The following is an 18,303-nucleotide window of genomic DNA, read 5'->3' as shown; positions in this document are numbered from 1 at the left end:
AGGCCAAGACAGACTGATCTGTCTCTCCTGGCACCTTTCATCTGGGGGAAATCCTTGGACATAGGAAATTTTGGACATGGAATCTCAATATTGGCTGTGGTCATCAGGACAGGAAGAAGAGTTCTTTTCATTAGGAAGGAAAGCACAGAGCCCCAGTGTTTCGTAGGCAGTTGCGAACCAGCCCTCAGGAAGCCGAGGCCAGCCAGACTTGTCCCTCCTGGCAGCTTTTGTCTGGGAGAAATCGCTGGATATAGGGAATTCTGGAGGTCGTTTCCCAACTTTGGCCATGGCTGTCTGGATATGAAAGATGCTTTTTTCCCATAAGAAAGAAAAGCATATGGCCCTAGTGTTTCAAAGGCAGATTAGAGGTGGCCCCTGCGTGGCCAAACCAGCCAGATCTGTCTGTCCTGGCAGATTTCATCTCGGAACAATCTTTGCATAGATGGAAATCTGGAGGAGGAATGATTTTGGCCATGGACACCTGGAGGAGAAGGACAGTTCTTTCCATAGGAAGGAGAGCCCAGAGCCCCAGTGCTCCAGGGGCTCATAAGCAGCAGCCCTCGACATGCCAGGGTCAGCTGGACCTGTCAGGTGGCCCCCAGGTGTCCCAGCCAGCCAGGCCTTGATGCCTTGAGAAGCTGCCTAGAACAGAGGCTGGACAGTGTTACAGGAATAAAGTAGGGATTTATTGAAAGGCCTTCAAAGGATACACCTGGGGCAGCACAAGGGCCCAAATGAGGATACACTCAAGATGGACAACGGGTAAAACATTTTCACACTTTTATAAGTCTTAGTCCATTTACAGATTGGGGTTAGTTATCCAATTACAGCTTCAGGTTGTGAAGTCCCATCCTCCCAGTCTGCTCTCCTCAATTCACTGTTTGCACTTTTTGGACCTGAAGCTGTCACAGTGTCCTTGGCTCTCCTAGGTTTCTAGGTTTCCTACTCCAGTTATAGAGAAGTATTTCAAAGAGCTTCTAAAAAATATGCACTCCTATTTTAAAGGGTATGTTTTATTACTGCTGTCTTTGGAGCAGAGACAAATGAATCATTCTGTGATTGATATTGACCCAGGGTCTCTCCTCAGCAGTTCTGGCCTGCTCACAGAAGCTGTGCTTTGAGCTCTGACCCAGTGTGGACAACCTCGCTCCACATTGCCCAGCCCCATCCTGTCTGTCCTCACTGCCCTGGGACCTGCTGTGCTTGCAGAGCTGGCTGCTTTCAGCCTAAGAGGGGTTTTCACTTTTTGAGTTTTTTGAAGCAATATAAAACTCCTGAGTTCCCCCACTGCAAACAGACACACTGCTCAAGTGTGTGCTGAGTCCAAGCTGCCACCAATAACATTCCCCTCACCCAAGGCAGAACTGTGCAGGAAATGTTTTAGACCTTTGCACTCCATGGTTCCAAGGGCCTTACTCTGTGGCAATGGATTTTTGGTTCCATGAGGTTCTGTACTCAACAGTGGTATCCTTAGTTCCAAGTGTCACCATGGCCCCTTGGTTCCACAGGGCCCTGCTGTGTCATAATGGGCTCCATGATTCCATGATTAATGCAAAAGCTTTGCATAAACCATGAGCAACACCATGGTCTCCTTGGATCTGCATTGTCACAACGAACAATGGGTTCCATGAGATCCCAAACTGTCACAATGGATATTTGGCTCCATGTGGCCCCTCTGTGTCACAAAGGACCCTTGGTTCCATCAGGCTCCAAAATGTCACAGGGTTTTCCCTTTTCCTGCAGCAACCAGCAGCAAACCCCAGTGCCAGGGTCAAATGTCTGGCAAGAAGGAGCAAGGGGTAACATTTGGAGTGATGGATTTTGCCTTCCCAGGTCACAGTAACGTGGGATGGGGCCCTGCTGTCTTGGAGATGGCTGAACACTAGCCTGCCCATGGCAGGGGGTAAAATACAATGTAATATATGATAGGGATAATTCATGCTATTAATGTATGGTATAAAATATTGTGAAATCCAGAAGCATGTCTTTGACCATCCCGGCCAGGAGCAGCTGTCTATTTAGATTCAACAAGTTTCCGGACACAAGTTAAAATAACAATTGACGCCTTAGTGTAAGAATAGAAGCTTCCAGGGCGATGATCACCGGTATCCCGAGTCATCGGGAGCCAACCAAGAGTGATTTTTGCCTTGCCGATTGCATCTATTAAGATAGTCAGCAGCACCAAACTGATACATCTGAATACACAGCTTCCCTGGAGCAGATTGATGCCAGTGGCACACCTGGACCCAGCTTTTGTCCAGCTCTGCACATGGAAAGAGACAGCAATACATGTGAAGAGATACAAAGGAAATTTGGTCATCTTTACCTCGAGTGCAATAAAGTGTATAAAACCTCGCTGCAAGAAGCAGCATTCATGAATGGGGGAGACTGTGACACTCGGGAGGTCAGATCCAGGTTCACCCAGCGCCAAACCTGGGCTGGATGCTGTCTCTTTAAATGTGGTAGTTTTGAAGACCGGAATTTAGTCTCGCAGACAAATTAATAAATCTTTGCTAAATTTTTGATAATTTTGGCTCACAATTTGATCATTTATAACAATCTGGTGGCAACCTGAATTGATTTAAATTTGGGGTTCAGGGGTTCAGGACCCCTTCCCACCCAGAAGGTGCTCTGCTGATTTCAGCAGTCTGAGCGGGATTGGAGTTCTTGAGACCAATCAAAAATCACCAGACCGAAACCAGAGCCACAACCAAAGAGGGATAAAATGGGCCCAGCTCTTGGAAGCTCGGCAAGATCCAGGGGATCTCCAAGCCTGAGATGCTTTTTTTTTCCACTTGGAAATCGAGGTGCATGAAGAATCCACGCGGGAAGAGGAACTGTGAGTATCACGTGGTTGAGTGGGGTGTGACCAAACGCGTGTGTGTCACATGACTCTCTCATGGGGCAAGTGCAGAACCCTGTGATCGCGGTTCCACCATCCCGCGAGGGACATGGTCGGTCAAGGGGAAGCGGATGTGAGACCTGAGACTCATAGGGAGTTTGAGGGGGGAAATTAGTCACAGTTGGGTCAGGAAGGGGAAAAACACGGTCCTGGAAAATTGCAGGAGTCCATCTGCCTTCTGATCTGGAGAAAACAGGCAAGAAAACCAGAGATCAGTCGAAAAGTCCGTGGAACAGTTCTCCGTTTGACTGACTAAGACTGGTGGTGTTTTGCAAGCTCAGGAAATCGACATCGCACAAAGAACTGGGACTCTAGACGAGTGTCCCAGCCCAAGGAGACAAGGTGAGGAAATTTGCAGGAGGGTTTTTTGCAAAAATGGGGCTGGGAAAGAGCAGGTTCCAGAGAAAACCCCAGGAGAATCTCCCCAGGATCCTGGGAAAGTTCTGCCAGAAATCCCAAGAGATTGTCCATTGGGGTGGATGCTAGAACATTGGAATGAAAGCCCCAGAAGAGTGGGCAGATCCAAGGAGAAAATGATCCATTTTTGGCACATTCCAGGAGCACATTGGTGCTGCGAGTATGCCTATTGGAGGCGGCGACTTAATGAACTCCCCACCCTGGAAGCAGAAAATAATGAGAAAAATCTTATTGTGGTTGGCACATCCCTGAAATTTTGGAAAATACAGGTTTATTGTATTCCGGCCTAATCTTTTCCCTGTTCTTTTTAATTATTGCTTCTTAACCAGCTAGAATGGAGAAATGGCATTTAAAAGGAGACAAGCAAACTCTGTGAGGCTATGGGTACCAAAGAAACTAAAAGCACCAGTGACTAGATCCTGGGATATTACCTTTGCTACTAAGAAGACTGGCATCTCGGCCCTTGGTTGCAACCCAAGGGGCCTTGAGAAATGTAGAAAGGTAGATTTCCTGAGGATTATTTTCACTGTGATCATTCTGGTACCCTGGGCAGTTGGCCAAAGACAGAGAGCCACACTGGACAGAGTTTCGGCAATGAAAAAGCAAACAAAGCTAAAACCAAGTCCCAGCAATTTTAACATTTGTGACTATTGCAATGAACCTGTGTGGATTAAGGACAAGGTGGAATCTGTGTTTGTAACACACCCATATATTAGTTCTGCCTGCTACAATTGCAGCAGTATTATAGATGTTTGTATTAAGGAGGGAAAGATGTATTGGGTAAGGAAAAATTTGGGATATAATGGACGAGCTCCTTATCCCCATGGCAATCAGATTAGCCATCAATATGAAAGGTTCTTTTGTTTTGAAAGAAATGATAATAGAGATGATCCAAGTATAGGAATACGAGGCCAGGCACTAAGAGAAAAACAGAGAAAACCAAAGAAGAAAAGAAAACAAAGGAGAATAGAGACAAGAACAGGAGAAAAAAGTCAAAAGAATTGGCTGAATTGTATAAACAGCTAAAACAGTGCTCCAAAGATTGGGATCTGCCAGCCTTGAATAAGAATCTGTTTGTAGGATTGATGCAAAAGATTGCTACAGAATTGGAATTATCCAAATGTGGGATTTGTGGAGGTCTAAAGATGGCTAAAAGATGGCTGTGGAAAGGTGAGAGCTTAGCTCGAGAGCAATTTTAAAAGTGGAATCATGATGGAAGTGAAGGGAGACAAGCACATCCTATTGATGATCATTGGTCTCAACTTTATTGATCCGGCTTACATGCTTTATAGTAGTGTTAATTAAGCTCATACATATTGCAAAAGCTAAGCTCATCATTGGTTACAGATTAAATTTCAACTCCTTTGTGGCTACATTCTCAAAATACTTGTGGTTTTCTTGTTGAGGCTAATACTTGTTTTTACATCCTGCTGTTGACTACAGTTATCCATTCAAGGGCACCATGTTGTTGTTTTCTTGTAAGGAAAAGGCTGAAAACTTACTTCTTACAGCTGTATTTTTTACTGCTTAACCAGCTGTATGTGATCATGGCCTTTTTCCTCAAGCCACGTCTGCACAAAACTCTCCACAGAATCACACCCAAACTTCTGGAACATTGAAGAGACCTGAAGAATGGATTTTAAACCATCAAGTAATTGGAATCATTTGTATAACTCGAGAAGGAAGGAAATTTATTAAAGTAGTGGGGCATACTCCTTGTAAATCCACACTGGTGGTCAATAGGAGTAATCGTTCAAAAATTTAGCGACCTGAAACCCCTGTTGGATATTGGAGACCAATAAAAGAGATAAATTATGAATGGGATGAACAGATTAATTTATGCTGGTACAGAAGTCCTGGAGCTAACCCCTACCAATCCATCAACAGCCTGAGGTCTTATTGGGAACAACCGGAGAGAACTGATAAGAAATGGAAAGCCCCAGATGGGATATATTGGATTTGTAGGCAACGAGCATACAGTGAGTTACCTCAAAAATGGGGAGGAACCTGTACTTGGGAACAATACAACCCTCCTTCTTTGTTCTACTGAGGTCTAGGAGCAATGTGCTAGGAACTCCACTGTATGAAACGCTGCAGTGGAATAAAGGAGATTTGAATTTTGATTTTCTAACAACAGGAGGGAATCAAAAATAGGGGGAGGACGAATGGCCTGCAGAACAAATTATAGCAAATTATGACCCAGCAACATGGGCTCAGGATGGGTCATGGGGATATAGGACCCCAATTTACCTGTTGAATCAATTAATAAGGCTCCAAGCAGTAGTGGAGGTGGTGTCAAATCACACCTCTGGTGCCTTAAAAATGTTGACCAGGCAATATACACAAATGAGGACATTTGTGTAACAAAACAGGATTGCCCTAGACTATCTGTTAGCAGAAGAACGAGGAGTTTGTGGAAGATTTAATGAATTTGAGTGCTGTGTAGAAATTGATGATTGTGGGGAAGCTATCACAGAACTTGCAGAGGAAATAAAGAGTGGCTCATGCGCTGGTATAAAAGTGGAATTCAATCTTGAAAGCAGATTAGTGGGGTAACCTCTTTGGAAGTGTTTGGAGGAAGAAGTCAGAGTTCATGTTGTTATGCTCAATTCTGGGACTTCTGTTTCTGCCTTGTATGATTTTGTGTTTTATTAGGCTAATTCATTCAGTGATTCAGAAGATGCAGATTACAACAATGTCTCTAGATTCAGAATCAGCAGAAAAAGGAAAACCAAGATCTATAATGGTATTAAAAGCTAAATTGACTCTTGTTAAAGAACAAGGACCTAAAAAGATTGAAATAGACCAGGAAATGCTAACCGAAGTTGAAAGAGAGTGTGAAAGACTAGAGGCAGTAATAGAAATGCAAGAAAAGTATGAAGCTGAAAAGAGACAACCAGAAAACAAAAATTCTGAAAAATATAAAAGATATCAGGGCACAGCTTTTTAATAAAGCACGAATCATAATGATCAAAAAGAGAAATGGGGGATTTGTGATAAATAGGTATGATTCGTGCTGGTAAAAACTGAAATGGTAATCAATATTGATACAGCAATTAATATTTAGGAATAATAAAATAGTTAAAAGTTGTAATGCCAAAGAAGAGAGAGAGAGGAGGGGCTCCACCCCCACTCCCAGCAGATGTTCTCAAGGACCACATGAAAGAAGCCGAAGATAAAGTTGCTAAAAATGAGCAAAAGCTGGTTGGGTCCCAGAAAATGCTAATTATAAGGTCTTTATTGCTTTGATATGTAGATCAGTGATATGTTAGTCTTGGCTTACATTGTATTGGCTTGGTGTGCAGGTGTAACCCAAAGGTGAATTAAAGGACACAGAGGAAGACTACGAACTCTTCATCAGACGATCCCCAAAAGACTTGTGTGACCACCAAAATGAGTGGTGGCACATGCGTGGTAAATGTGGTGATGAGGGCGGACATAGAGGTGTGACGAAGCGAAAATGGGAGGAGATGGCGTTTGCACATGGCATATACAGAAGAATCTTTATTTGACAAGCTTGTACATGATGTGGCAAGGGTCCAAGAGCCCTGCACTCGGTACCCCGCGGTTATATTTTGCTTATGCACTATTTTTGGAAAAAAATTATCCCTTATTTTAATCAAGTTATATTGTATCCATTTATTTTATTTTTTTTTTACTATTCAATTAAAATTGTTACTACTTTTAATATTGTTTGGGGTTTTTTTATGATGGGATAATTGGGCAAACATAACACCCGGGTGCTGGGAAACACAAAGGGGCAGAACAGAACAGAGCGGTACTGTGAGAAGCCCCCGCACAGTGCGCTCGTTCGCGTCCCACCCGGAGCTTTTCTGAGGGGTTGTTCCGGCAGCTGAGGTCGAGGCCAGACCACAGGACTTGGTGACCTGTGGTCTTCCCGAGGCTTCTCTTCTACAGGTGCCCTCGAGGGCAGAGCGTGGGACTTGGTGCCCCAGAGGCATCTTCCATCTCTGCCACCAGTGTCCTCAAGGCCCAACCACAATCCTTGACAGGAGTCTCCTGTCCTTGTGGCAGAAGCCCTCGAGACCACAGGGCAGGACTTTCTGTCCTGTAGCCTTCCCGAGGCTTCTATCTTGAAGGTGCCTTTCAGTCAGGACTGCAGGACTTGCTGACTCAGAGCTTTGCTGAGGCATCTCTCCTGCAAGTAGCCACAAATCCTGTCATTATCATGGAGCAGAGACCCCTGAAAGCGCCCAAGGTGGCCTGGGGGGAAGACGAGGAAGAAGGCCCTGGAGCTGCCCCAGCACATGAAACCAAATGGGTGGTGCCGTTTGAGCTGCCGCAGGAGGGTGAGTGGCAGAGCGGGGCCACAGGGTTGGTGCCTGCAGCCAACTTGGTGCCATTCCATCCCATCCCATTTTATCCCATCCCACCCAATCCCACCCCATGCCCATGGACAGGACAGAAGCGGGGGAGGGGGGGCAGACACCCCACAGTGGCCGTGCTCCATCCCCTGAGTCATCCCACAGCTGTCCCTGCCTGGGGAGTGCAGGGCTGGGCCGTGTTCTCTGGCCTCTCCCGCAGCCCCTCAGCTCTGGCTGCGCTCCCTCTTTGCCAGGTGCAGCCCTGCAGCGCACACAGGAGCAGGACCCCGCCCATGGCCTCTTCCGCAGCACAGCCCAGATACCTGCAGCCACCCCCACCTGGGCTGGGCCTGCTGGCACTGCACTTGGAGCATTCCCTGCAACATCCCTGGCTTCTTCCTCTTCTCCTACAGCTGGTCTGCCAATTCATCAAGAAAATTTGGCAGGAAGAGACCAGCACCATGGGCACTGGGCTCCAAGCATATTCGCACATCTTCAAAACCAAGACCAGTGCTGCCCTGCTGGATATGCTTGTAGAGGAGGGCTTTTCCAATCCAAAGCAAGTAAGCAGCCTGTGGCCAGGGTTTGATCCTCCCAGGAATTGCTTGGTCTCCCAAGCCACGCCTGCTGGTCACTGTAACTCTTTGAGGCCATGACAGTGTGGTGGGAAGGGCAGCACTTGTCTGGGGAAGCTGGTGACATTCCTCCCTCTGGCAGCTTTCCAAGTCTCCCTGTGCCTTCTCCAGCTGCCCACCTGTCATGGTTTGGGACTGGCACAATGCCAGTGACCCCATGAGAATACCCTCCCACTGGTGTCTGCTGTGAGATGTGATCAGGAATAAGCAAAGCAGGCTTCTGCTTAGAAATAAAGAAAACTTTATTAACTAAACTACAAGAAAAGAGGGGGAAAAAAAACGCACAAGGAAAATGAAAACCTTACAAAAGCATTTTCCTCCTCCCCCCCACCAAATTTCCCAATGCAATACATTCCCCCAAATCACCACATCTCAGTCCAGCACCACCCTTTAGAATACTCAATCTTCAGTTCATGAAGAGGAGAGGAGTCCTTCTTGCACCATAGGCTTCCCCTGGAAACAGGTTGAAACCTTGTGTGCTTCCATGTCACTCAGCACCACCCGGAAAGTCCTTTGCCATTCATGACACCTTCCTTCCATGCCCAGTGCTCTCACCACTGTGCATGGACCAGAGCTGCTTCTAGGGTTGTCTTTCAAGGATGCCTTTTCTCACTCCAAAAGAAGGCACAGTCTCTCCTTTGGGACATCTGACCCCACAATTTTTTCACCCCCTGGGGCCGAGGGGTACCCACACTGAACCCTCCTGGTTCTGAGGCACTGCCTCCCCCTAAATGCAGTCTCTGTGTCACAGGAAAATAAAAATAGTTCAGTCTATGGCTACACAAGAAAAGTCCAGCCAAAAGGCCACTCTGTCATCTCTCCCCCCACTCGATAGTCTTCTCAACTTCCCTCGTGGCCTATTCCTTCTTATTTCATTTCTTATCTCTCTTCTCATTCATCTTCAGGAGGATCAGCATTTTCAAGGTCTCAATCATGCAAGAAAAGGGTTAAAAAATTCAGTCTCTGCCTGTCCGGAGCTCCAGAACTCCCACACTGCCCTGCGGACACCTTGGCATCTTCTTGACGCACTCCCACCCCTTCTCCTCCTGGGCTGGCACCGCTATCAAATTCAGACGCTGCCGGCTCTCTCTCTCTTCCCTGGGTGGGAGAGGGGTGGACGGGGGATGGCTGCCTGATGTCTCTTGGTGCTCCTCCCCCCTTCCATCCTCAAGGGCCTCTTCACCTCCCATCTCTGTCCAGGCCCAGGCCTACCACAGCGCCTGCCCCTCCCCCCACCCACCAGCAGCAGCTGGATGGGGGAGGGAGATCCGACCTCTTTCCTTCTAAGTCCCAAGAGAGCTTGCCAGGGGCGCAGCTCTGGTTTTTAACCCCTGGTGTTTTCTCAGAGGCAGATCTAATCCTCAGTGGTCGTACCGAATGCCAATCTTAAAATCTGAGCATCCATTGGTGGCCTGATGGTAGTGACCACAGCATCCCAGAAATCTCATTTCCGGTTGAACCACCACAGAGGGTCAAGCTGCTTCGTGAGAGGAAACAACACAGCTGACCAAGCCGCTAAAGATGCAGCATATAAATTAAAAGAAACTATCCAGCTGAACACTACAGCGGAAATTCAAGAGAAGCTGCCAAAAAGCTATTGTACTCAAGAGGAGAATGCTCTTAAAAAGATTAGAAGCTAAGAAAGAGCTGGGAAAATGGATACTACCAGATGGGGGAGAGATTTTACCTAAGGCTTCTGCTAGAAGGATTCTACGCCAGTTACACCAACGTACTCATTGGGAACAAGAGCCTTATGTGATCATTTTTTAAAATATTATGGATGTATTGGAATTTTTGAGCTAGCAAAACAAATAACACAGGGATGTTTGACTTGTCAAAAACTTAGCAAAAAGGTAATGAGACAAGCTCCAACCAGCGGTAGAAAAATAGCCTACTAACGATTTGGAAGATTTCAGGTGGATTACACTGAATTACCAAGGGTGGGCAGATGGAAATACTTGTTAGTATTAGTAGATCAACTAACTCATTGGGTGGAGGCCTACCCGGCTGCCTGAGCCACGGCCAAGTTTGTAGTTAAAATATTGTTGGAACAAATTATTCCCTGATTTGGTGTTATCAAGGCCATTGATTCTGATCAGGGCTCCCACTTTACTTCCAGCATCATAAAAAGGAGTAACACAAGCCATGGGGATTTCCTGGGAATATCACACCCCTTGCCACCCCCATAGCTCTGGAAGGGTGAAAAGAATGAACCAAACTATAAAACAGTAGTTAACAAAATTAATGACTGAGAACCAAATGTCACAGGTAAAGTGTTTACCTTTAGCATTGCTTAATATAAGGACACTTCCAAATGCAGATACGGGACTTTCTGCATATGAGATGCTTTATGGAATGCCTTATTCCCAGGAAGTACCCCAAACATCATAGTCATAGTCATAGCTGATATGACTATTCAAAAATACATCCAGAAGATGGGAAAACATGTCCTAGAACTAAGGGATAAAGGAGTAATGGCTCAATCAGCCCTTCTCGGATTTAGCATACATCAAATAAAACCAGGTGACTGGGTGCTGATTAAAAGCTGGAAAGAAGAAAGTTTGTCTCCTGTGTAGGAAGGTCCATATTTACAGCTGTCCGAACTGTGGTAAAAGGCTGGACCCATGCATCATGGATCAAAGGACCAGTGGAACTGTCGACAGAGATGGAACCACCGGCAGAGACGCCTGCTGAATCCCAATGGAGAAATGCATCTGCCCCCGGAGAACTGAAAATCAAGTTAAAAAGAGACTGATGTATGTCACGAAAATACTCCTACCTTAAGCTGCAAAACCAGTTGTACTTACCAGAGGTAGAATGTACTACTCCAAAACTTTAAGTGTTATCCATGGGGTTGTTTTAAGTGTATAGAGTGTGAAGAATTTTGGTATACAAACCTACCAAGGCGACAGATCCCTAATGCTCTCTGCTGTAATTTTATGAAAGAAATACAGAAAGAAACTGACAAAACTTTGTGGGCTGCAATAAGGAAAGGATATATTAAAAAGGTGATTAAGATTGGTGAAGAACTGGGGTACATGGAGCAAGAGCAGGAATTGATTTGCAGGAAGTACCAAAGGCCAAATTAGAAAAAACAGAGTGTGACAAGGGCAATTCTATACCTAATGAATATCAAATTAAAGCAAAAGAGTGGCAAGAAGCTAAGTATCACTGAAAGAAAGGGAGGCACATACACCAACCCTATTGTAGTCACACATCCCCCCAAACTTAGGGGTCAATTGGCCTAAATTAAAAATAATCAGGCCACAACCACAATAAATAGAGATCTGAAGGCTCATGAGGCGAAAGGCAAAAATGAAACGAAAGATATCAGTGACTAAATCCCAAGGTATAAACTCTGCTACAGAGAAGATCTACATCTTGGCCCTTGGATGCAACCCAAGGAGCCTTGAGAGAGGTAGAGAATTAAACCCTCTGAGGATTATTTTCACTGTATTGATCACTGCCTCCCAGGCAATGGGCCTTAATAGCCTCACTCCTGAACTCCACATAATCCACGAGCGAGCTGTAGGATCAGAGCCTATTGCTCTGGCTGTCTGTGACAAATGCAATCACACTGTCTGGATCGGGAAAAGAATGGAATCAGTGTTCATGGCCCATTCCCATGTTAGTGAAGTGTGCTATGACCATAACCAATTAAAAATATGCACTATGGGTGGCAACTTATACTGGGTTGGAGAAAATTTAAAACACGGACTGAAGGTTTCTCCCAAGGATGGGCCCATGTTAACCAACCTTCTCAAGGATGATGATGAACGAATTTGTCTGTGATATGCCAAATTCTTTTGTTTAACAAGGGGCAGAGAAGGAAGAGACCCAGAGAGTAGAATGAAACAAATGACTCAAAAACTACAAAAGCAAGAATCAGAAGCAAAAAAGAAAAGAGTAGAACAAGAAAGGCTAAATAAATTAGGTCAACAATACAAACAGTTAGAACAGTTAGAACAGTATTTTGATCGGGGTTTTCTGACTTCAAATAAGAACCTTTTTGTAGATCTAATGCAAGAAATTGCCATAGAATTAGAGTTATCCAGTTGTTGGACTTGTGGGGGATTAAAATCAGCTGAAAAATGGCCATGGAGAGGTGATAGTCTAGCTCCAGAACAATTCCTAAAATTGAACCATACTCAAATTTTCAAAAGATTGAAATGGCCTGAAGGATGGATTTTAAATCACCAAATAATTGGAACAGTTTGCATCAGCAGGGAGGGGAGAAAATATACTGAAGTGGTAGGGTATACTCCCTGCATGTCTACTTTAGCAGTAAGTTCAAACAATAACACTAGAATTTGGCAGCCAACACCTCCTGCTGGATACTGGAGCCTAATTAAGGAGAAAAATTGTGAATGGAACAACCAGATAAAGCTGTGCTGGCATAAAAGTCCTGGAGCTAACCCTTACCCATCCCTGGAGACCCTAAGAATGTACTAGGAAAAACCCTGAGGCTGTAAATGACCCATAGAAAGCCCCAAATGGTATATATTGGATTTGTGGGCAAAAAGCTTACAGTGAACTGCCCCGTAGATGGAAAGGATCCTGTACTTTAGGGATTATACAACCCTCCTTCTTTGTACTACCAAAGTCCAAGATAACCAAGAGTAAGGAGCACCCTTATATGAAAACCTGAAAAGAGAAAAAAGAGAATTAAAACTTGAGTTTCCAAGGGCAGGAGGGGACCATAAATGGGCAGAAGAAGAGTGGCTAGGAGAAAGAATAATAGATTATTATGGGCCAGCCATTTGGGCTCAAGATGGAAGCTGGGGATATATGACCTCAATTTACCTACTGAACCGATTGATTAGACTACAGACAGTGATCGAAATAGTCTCGAATCACTCCTCGGAGGCCCTGGACTTGTAAAGCCAGCAGCACACTCAGGTGCGGGCTTTTGTGCATCAGAACAGAATAGCATTAGACTATTTGCTGGCCGAAGAAGGGGGAGTGTGCGGGAAATTCAATGAGTCTGAGTTCTGCATTGAGATTGATGATTATGGAGAAACCATCAGAGGTTTAGCAGCAGAGATCAAAAGGGTGGCTCATGTCCCAGTCCAAAAATGGAATTCCATCCTTCAAGCCTCATGGTGGGACCAGATGCTTGGAGGGGGAACTTGGTGGAAGAAAATAGGGTTCCTGATATTGTGTTCATTAGCTGGGTTATTGTTTCTACCTTGCCTTATTCCATGTTTTATCCAACTAATCCACTCAGTTATTCAAAGCATGGAGGTTGCTGTGGTAGACCTGGAATTGGCTACGGGAGAGATTGGCCAACTTGAGAAAAGAGCTAAGATATAAAAAAAAAAACGAGATTAAAGAAAGAAGATGAAAAGGGAAAAGCTTCCAAAGTTTTGGCCAGATTTGAAGCCCAGACACAAATGAGTAAGATAAATGAAAATTTATACAAGTAGGGGGGGGGACTGTGAAATACAAAGGTGTGTTTCGTGTCAGGTACATACAGGCAATGTGTGTATTTTTGATTGCAATATGGAGACCAACAATGGGACACTTGCCAATTCCAATAATAACTGAGGAAAGTAAGGCATGGAAGAAGGCCTTTGAAACTATCTTTTGTTTGCAATTAACCTTGGTGTATTTAGGAGCATTTGAATTAAAGCGTTAAGGATGTTGCTCTTTGCTTGTAGTTAAGCCTTAAAGAGTTCTGCAGTAATAACCTTTTGAAGTATAATTTTAGACTATTGCTTGTATCCTTGAAACTATAGCTTTGGAATATATAAAAAGAAAATATGCTTATCTCACGCCTTAATAAAGCAGAGAAAAGCAGCTTGAGAAAGGAAGATGAACATGACCTCAAGGATTTATAGTTTCTACCAAGGAAAGCTGGACATCACTGTTATGAGATGTATAGTATCTGCAATTAAAAGGTGGACCCACATCTGGGGAACTGGACTCCACCAGATGAGATTCATCTTTCTTCTTTCGGAAACCAGACCACCACTACCTGGGGATACTCCTTTTGGGATACATCCTGAGAAAAACTAAATCACAATAGTGTATGGAATTGTGACGTGAAAATTAGGAATAGAAACAGCTGATGAGTAAAAATTAGAAGAGAAACTGCTGAGAAAGCTTATGTGTACTCCTATAAATAGCTGTAATCCTCAACTATTGGTGTGCAGTTGGAGGGAAAACTTCCCCCACTGTACCCAGCGCTGCATCACTCATACTTTAATATATAATTTAATAAATTGATTGCTGCTTGAATATTGGCCTAGTCAAGCTTCTCATTTATAACAGGTGCAGGGCAGAGACACCGTAGGACAGCCTGGGCTGCACAGGGCACAGGCATGTGCAGCAGCTGCAAGACAACCCTGACAGAGCCAACTTGGGCAGCACTTTGGCCATGGCTGCTGGCCCTGGGCCTGAGGCAGGAGCAGGAGACAAGTGACCCTTGCAGGCCTGGGGCCTCATTGCCTCCTTGTCCCTGCTCAGCAGCCTGGCAGGGGCCGCCCCATGCTCCTGCCCTTGCCATTGCACATCCCCAAATGCCAGTGCCCATCCCGGCAAGAGCCCTGAGCAAGGAGGGAGGGACAGGATCTTCCTGGCCTGGGGCTGGGGCTCAGGCCTTGGCCCTTTGCATTCCTCAAACACATCCATGTTTGCTCAGCACCACAGACACTTTTGCCTCGTTTGTCCCCATCTGTCATTGTGGCCTCCAGTGTTCGGCTCTAACTGGAACCTGGGGACACTTTCCCAGTTGTGTCCATCTGTGGGACTCATTAAAACTTCAAGAAACTTCTGAATTTACTTTTAAATTTGAGTTCTTGAGAAGTTTTTTGAGCACTCTCTCAGGGACCGAGTTTGATGTAAACAACACCAAATCCCCAAGAGGCTCATTAAAGTCCTTGTGCTGTGTCTGTGCTGCTGAGCTTTAAAGGAACAGCTCTTTCTAGGGCCAGCTCCTCTCCCAGCCCAGCAGGGCTGAGGGCTCTGCCTGCAGGCACTGAGGGGACAGCAGCCAGGCAGAAGGCAATCAGGATTGGGAAGACATTGAGCTGAGACCTCACTTGTGGAAACACTTCTACAGTCCTGTGCATGGTGAGTGTGTGGGTGCAGGGCAATGTCCCCTGTGCTCCTGGAGGGATCTCCTGAAGCTGACCTTCACAGGACTGATGTGACTGTAAGGATGGCTCTGCTGCTGTTTCTTTTTGGGGGAGGATGTGCTGCAGAGCAGGGCTGCCCTGGGCACCGTCAGAGGGACAGGGCAGGACGGCTCCTGCTGTCAGGGACGGCTGCAGGGGGTGAGGCTGGGGCTGCAGCCAGGGCTGCTCAGAGCTCCAGCTCATGCCCAGCTCATTTCTGACGGGACTTTTCATGTGCTCATTCAGGGCAGGAGTTTCATGCTTGGGTCTCTGCTTTCCTGAATCTGTGCTCCCACTTTTCCCTGGCTCAGCTTGGTGGCAATAGAAAATTAACTGTGCAGGGTAGAGCAGGGGCTGAGGCTCTTAAACCATCACACTGAGGATTCCTGGGCACCTCAGCAAGTGCCTGCACCTGCCAAACCTCCAGATCCATGCAGCATCACCTTTCCGTGGTGCCCAGGCTGGGGGAGCTGTTCTTTAATCCCTGCAGGGCCAAGCAGCTTCAGGGCAGGGCTGGCCCAGGGGCTGGGCTGGGCTCTGGCAGCTCTGGCAGGGAAGGAGCCCCATGGCCACAGGAGCAGCTGGGGCTGGCACAGCTCCAGCAGCGGAGCTGTGGGCAGGGAGGGAGGGAGGCAGTACTGAGGGGAGCCCTGCTGCAGGGCAGATGTGGCACCTGCCGGGCTTGCCCTGCAGGGCAGACACTGCCCTGAGCAGCACAGCTCTTGTGTCCCCTCACAGCCAGCACGGCCCTCAGCCCAGGGGCTCGGGGCCCTCAGTCCCTCCTGGGTCGGCAGAGCAGCCCCAGAGATGAAGGGCATCTCTGTGGCCATGTGCCCATTCCCTGCTGACCAGGGCCTGAGGGCCACTGTCCTGCCCTGCTGCTGCCTGGAAGGGGCAGGGCAGGGCTGGGCAGGGAAAGGCTTTTCCTCAGACCCGGCTCTCTCTCTCTCCTTGCCTTGCCCAGGTGCTGCTGGCATTGCTGAGGGGCTCTCTGCAATGGCAGTTCCAGCTGCAGGGCCAGGCCCAGCCCTTGGGCTTCTCCTGTGCAGGCTGAGCACAGCAATGGGGTGTCCCAGCTCCCTGTGCCCGGGGAGCTCTGGGCAGGGCAGCCTGGGAGGCTGGCAATGAGCCCACACTCCTGACTCTGGGAAAGGCAGGAGCCACTTTGTGTGCCAGGGATCCCTCTGCTCTCAGCTGTGTCTCCGGGCTGTCCATGGTAACACAGGAGTGGATTTCAGAAAGGTGCAAGTGTAGGGCAGCTGGAACAGGAGAAACGGACAGAGCAGCTCCCCTCAGTCTGCACTAAGTCTCAGACAACCCTCCTGCCTTGCTGGACAATCTGTTCTCCACAGATGCAACAGAATCTCACGTTCTGCCTTCTGTTGTCCCCATCCCTCCACGCAGGCAGCTCCTCTGCCTTACTAGAAGATTTTTTGTCCAAGTTCAAACACCAGGACTGGACCTTGCTCTCACTGTTCCCCTGCACTTACTGGGGGTCAGGGCTGACTCCCTGGTGTCCTGCAGGTGAAGGTCCAGCTCCTGACAACGCATTGGCCAGCAGCAATCAGGGCTCCAGGAACAAATGTGAAGGAAGGTCTCCTAGACATAGACAGGGGGAGGTGTTTAGTGGCAAGAAAGGTTATATGACAAAGGGCTTTGACTCTTCTGGAGAAACCTCCCCTCAATTATCACTGTGATTCCTTCTTCAAAAGCTTCATATGGCGAGAGACAGCAAATGTCCAACAGCAGCTCCATCAGGCGCTTCCTCCTGCTGGCATTGACAGACACGCGGCAGCTGCAGCTCCTGCACTTCTGCCTCTTGCTGGGCATCTCCCTGCCTGCCCTCCTGGGCAACGGCCTCATCATCAGCACCGTAGCCTGCAGCCACCACCTGCACACACCCATGTTCTTCTTCCTGCTCAACCTGGCCCTCAGCGACCTGGGCTCCATCTGCACCATTGTCCCCAAAGCTATGCACAATTCCCTCTGGGACACCAGGGACATCTCCTACTCAGGATGTTCTGCTCAGCTATTTCTGTATGTGTTTTTCATTTCAGCAGAATTTTCCTTCCTGACCATCATGTGCTATGACCGCTATGTGTCCATCTGCAAACCCCTGCACTATGGGACCCTCTTGGGCAGCAGAGCTTGTGCCCACATGGCAGCAGCTGCCTGGGCCAGTGCCTTTCTCAATGCTCTTCTGCACACAGCCAATACATTTTCCCTGCCCCTGTGCCATGGCAATGCCCTGGGCCAGTTCTTCTGTGAAATCCCACAAATCCTCAAATTCTCCTGTTCTAAATCCTATCACAGGGAATTTGGGCTTCTTGTGTTTTCCATCTCTTTAGGTTTTGGTTGTTTTGTGTTCATTGTTTTCTCCTATATGCAGATCTTCAGGGCTGTGCTGAGGATCCCCTCTGAGCAGGGATGGCACAAAGCCTTTTCCACCTGCCTCCCTCACCTGGCTGTGGTCTCCCTGTTTCTCGTCACTGCCATTTCTGCCAACCTGAAACCACCCTCCATCTCCTCCCCATCCCTGGATCTGGCCCTGTCAGTTATGTACTCAGTGGTGACTCCAGCCCTGAACCCCCTCATCTACAGCCTGAGGAACAAGTAGCTCAAGGCTGCAGTGTGGAGACTGATGACTGGATGGTTTCAGAAACACTAAAGAGATGGGCAATTTCTGCAAGTTATTTATAAAAAAAAAAAAAGTCCTTTATATTCCTTGTTCATTTTATTTTGGAGCTTCTTATTGCTTTAGTTATAATATTGTTCACAAAGAAAGGTCATTTTTTCTGCCATCTCTCTTTTTGTTTCTCTTCACATTTACTGTGACCCACTGACTGTGTCAATAAGGAGTTTTGCTCTTATAGCAAATAACTTCAAAAGAACTAAAGGATCTCTCA

The 18,303-nt window shown here is 46.9% G+C and overlaps 1 protein-coding gene across 1 annotated transcript; it reads left to right on the top strand.

Annotated features, from left to right (window-relative positions):
• Positions 1–2,899: 2,899 nt before the first annotated feature.
• On the top strand, positions 2,900–17,993 carry LOC131557253 (olfactory receptor 14C36-like; the record flags this gene model as incomplete). The annotated part of the gene is made up of 5 exons (XM_058804324.1): positions 2,900–2,975; positions 3,179–3,244; positions 6,638–6,763; positions 7,420–7,629; positions 17,110–17,993. Coding segments are annotated over exons 1-5 (1,362 nt in total), but the record flags the coding sequence as incomplete, so codon positions are not given.
• Between the last annotated feature and the right edge of the window lie 310 nt (positions 17,994–18,303).

Source organism: Ammospiza caudacuta, chromosome 4 (genome assembly GCF_027887145.1).
Source record: "Ammospiza caudacuta isolate bAmmCau1 chromosome 4, bAmmCau1.pri, whole genome shotgun sequence".
Taxonomy (NCBI): Eukaryota; Metazoa; Chordata; class Aves; order Passeriformes; family Passerellidae; genus Ammospiza; species Ammospiza caudacuta.
This window is presented reverse-complemented; position numbering and strand designations above follow the sequence as displayed.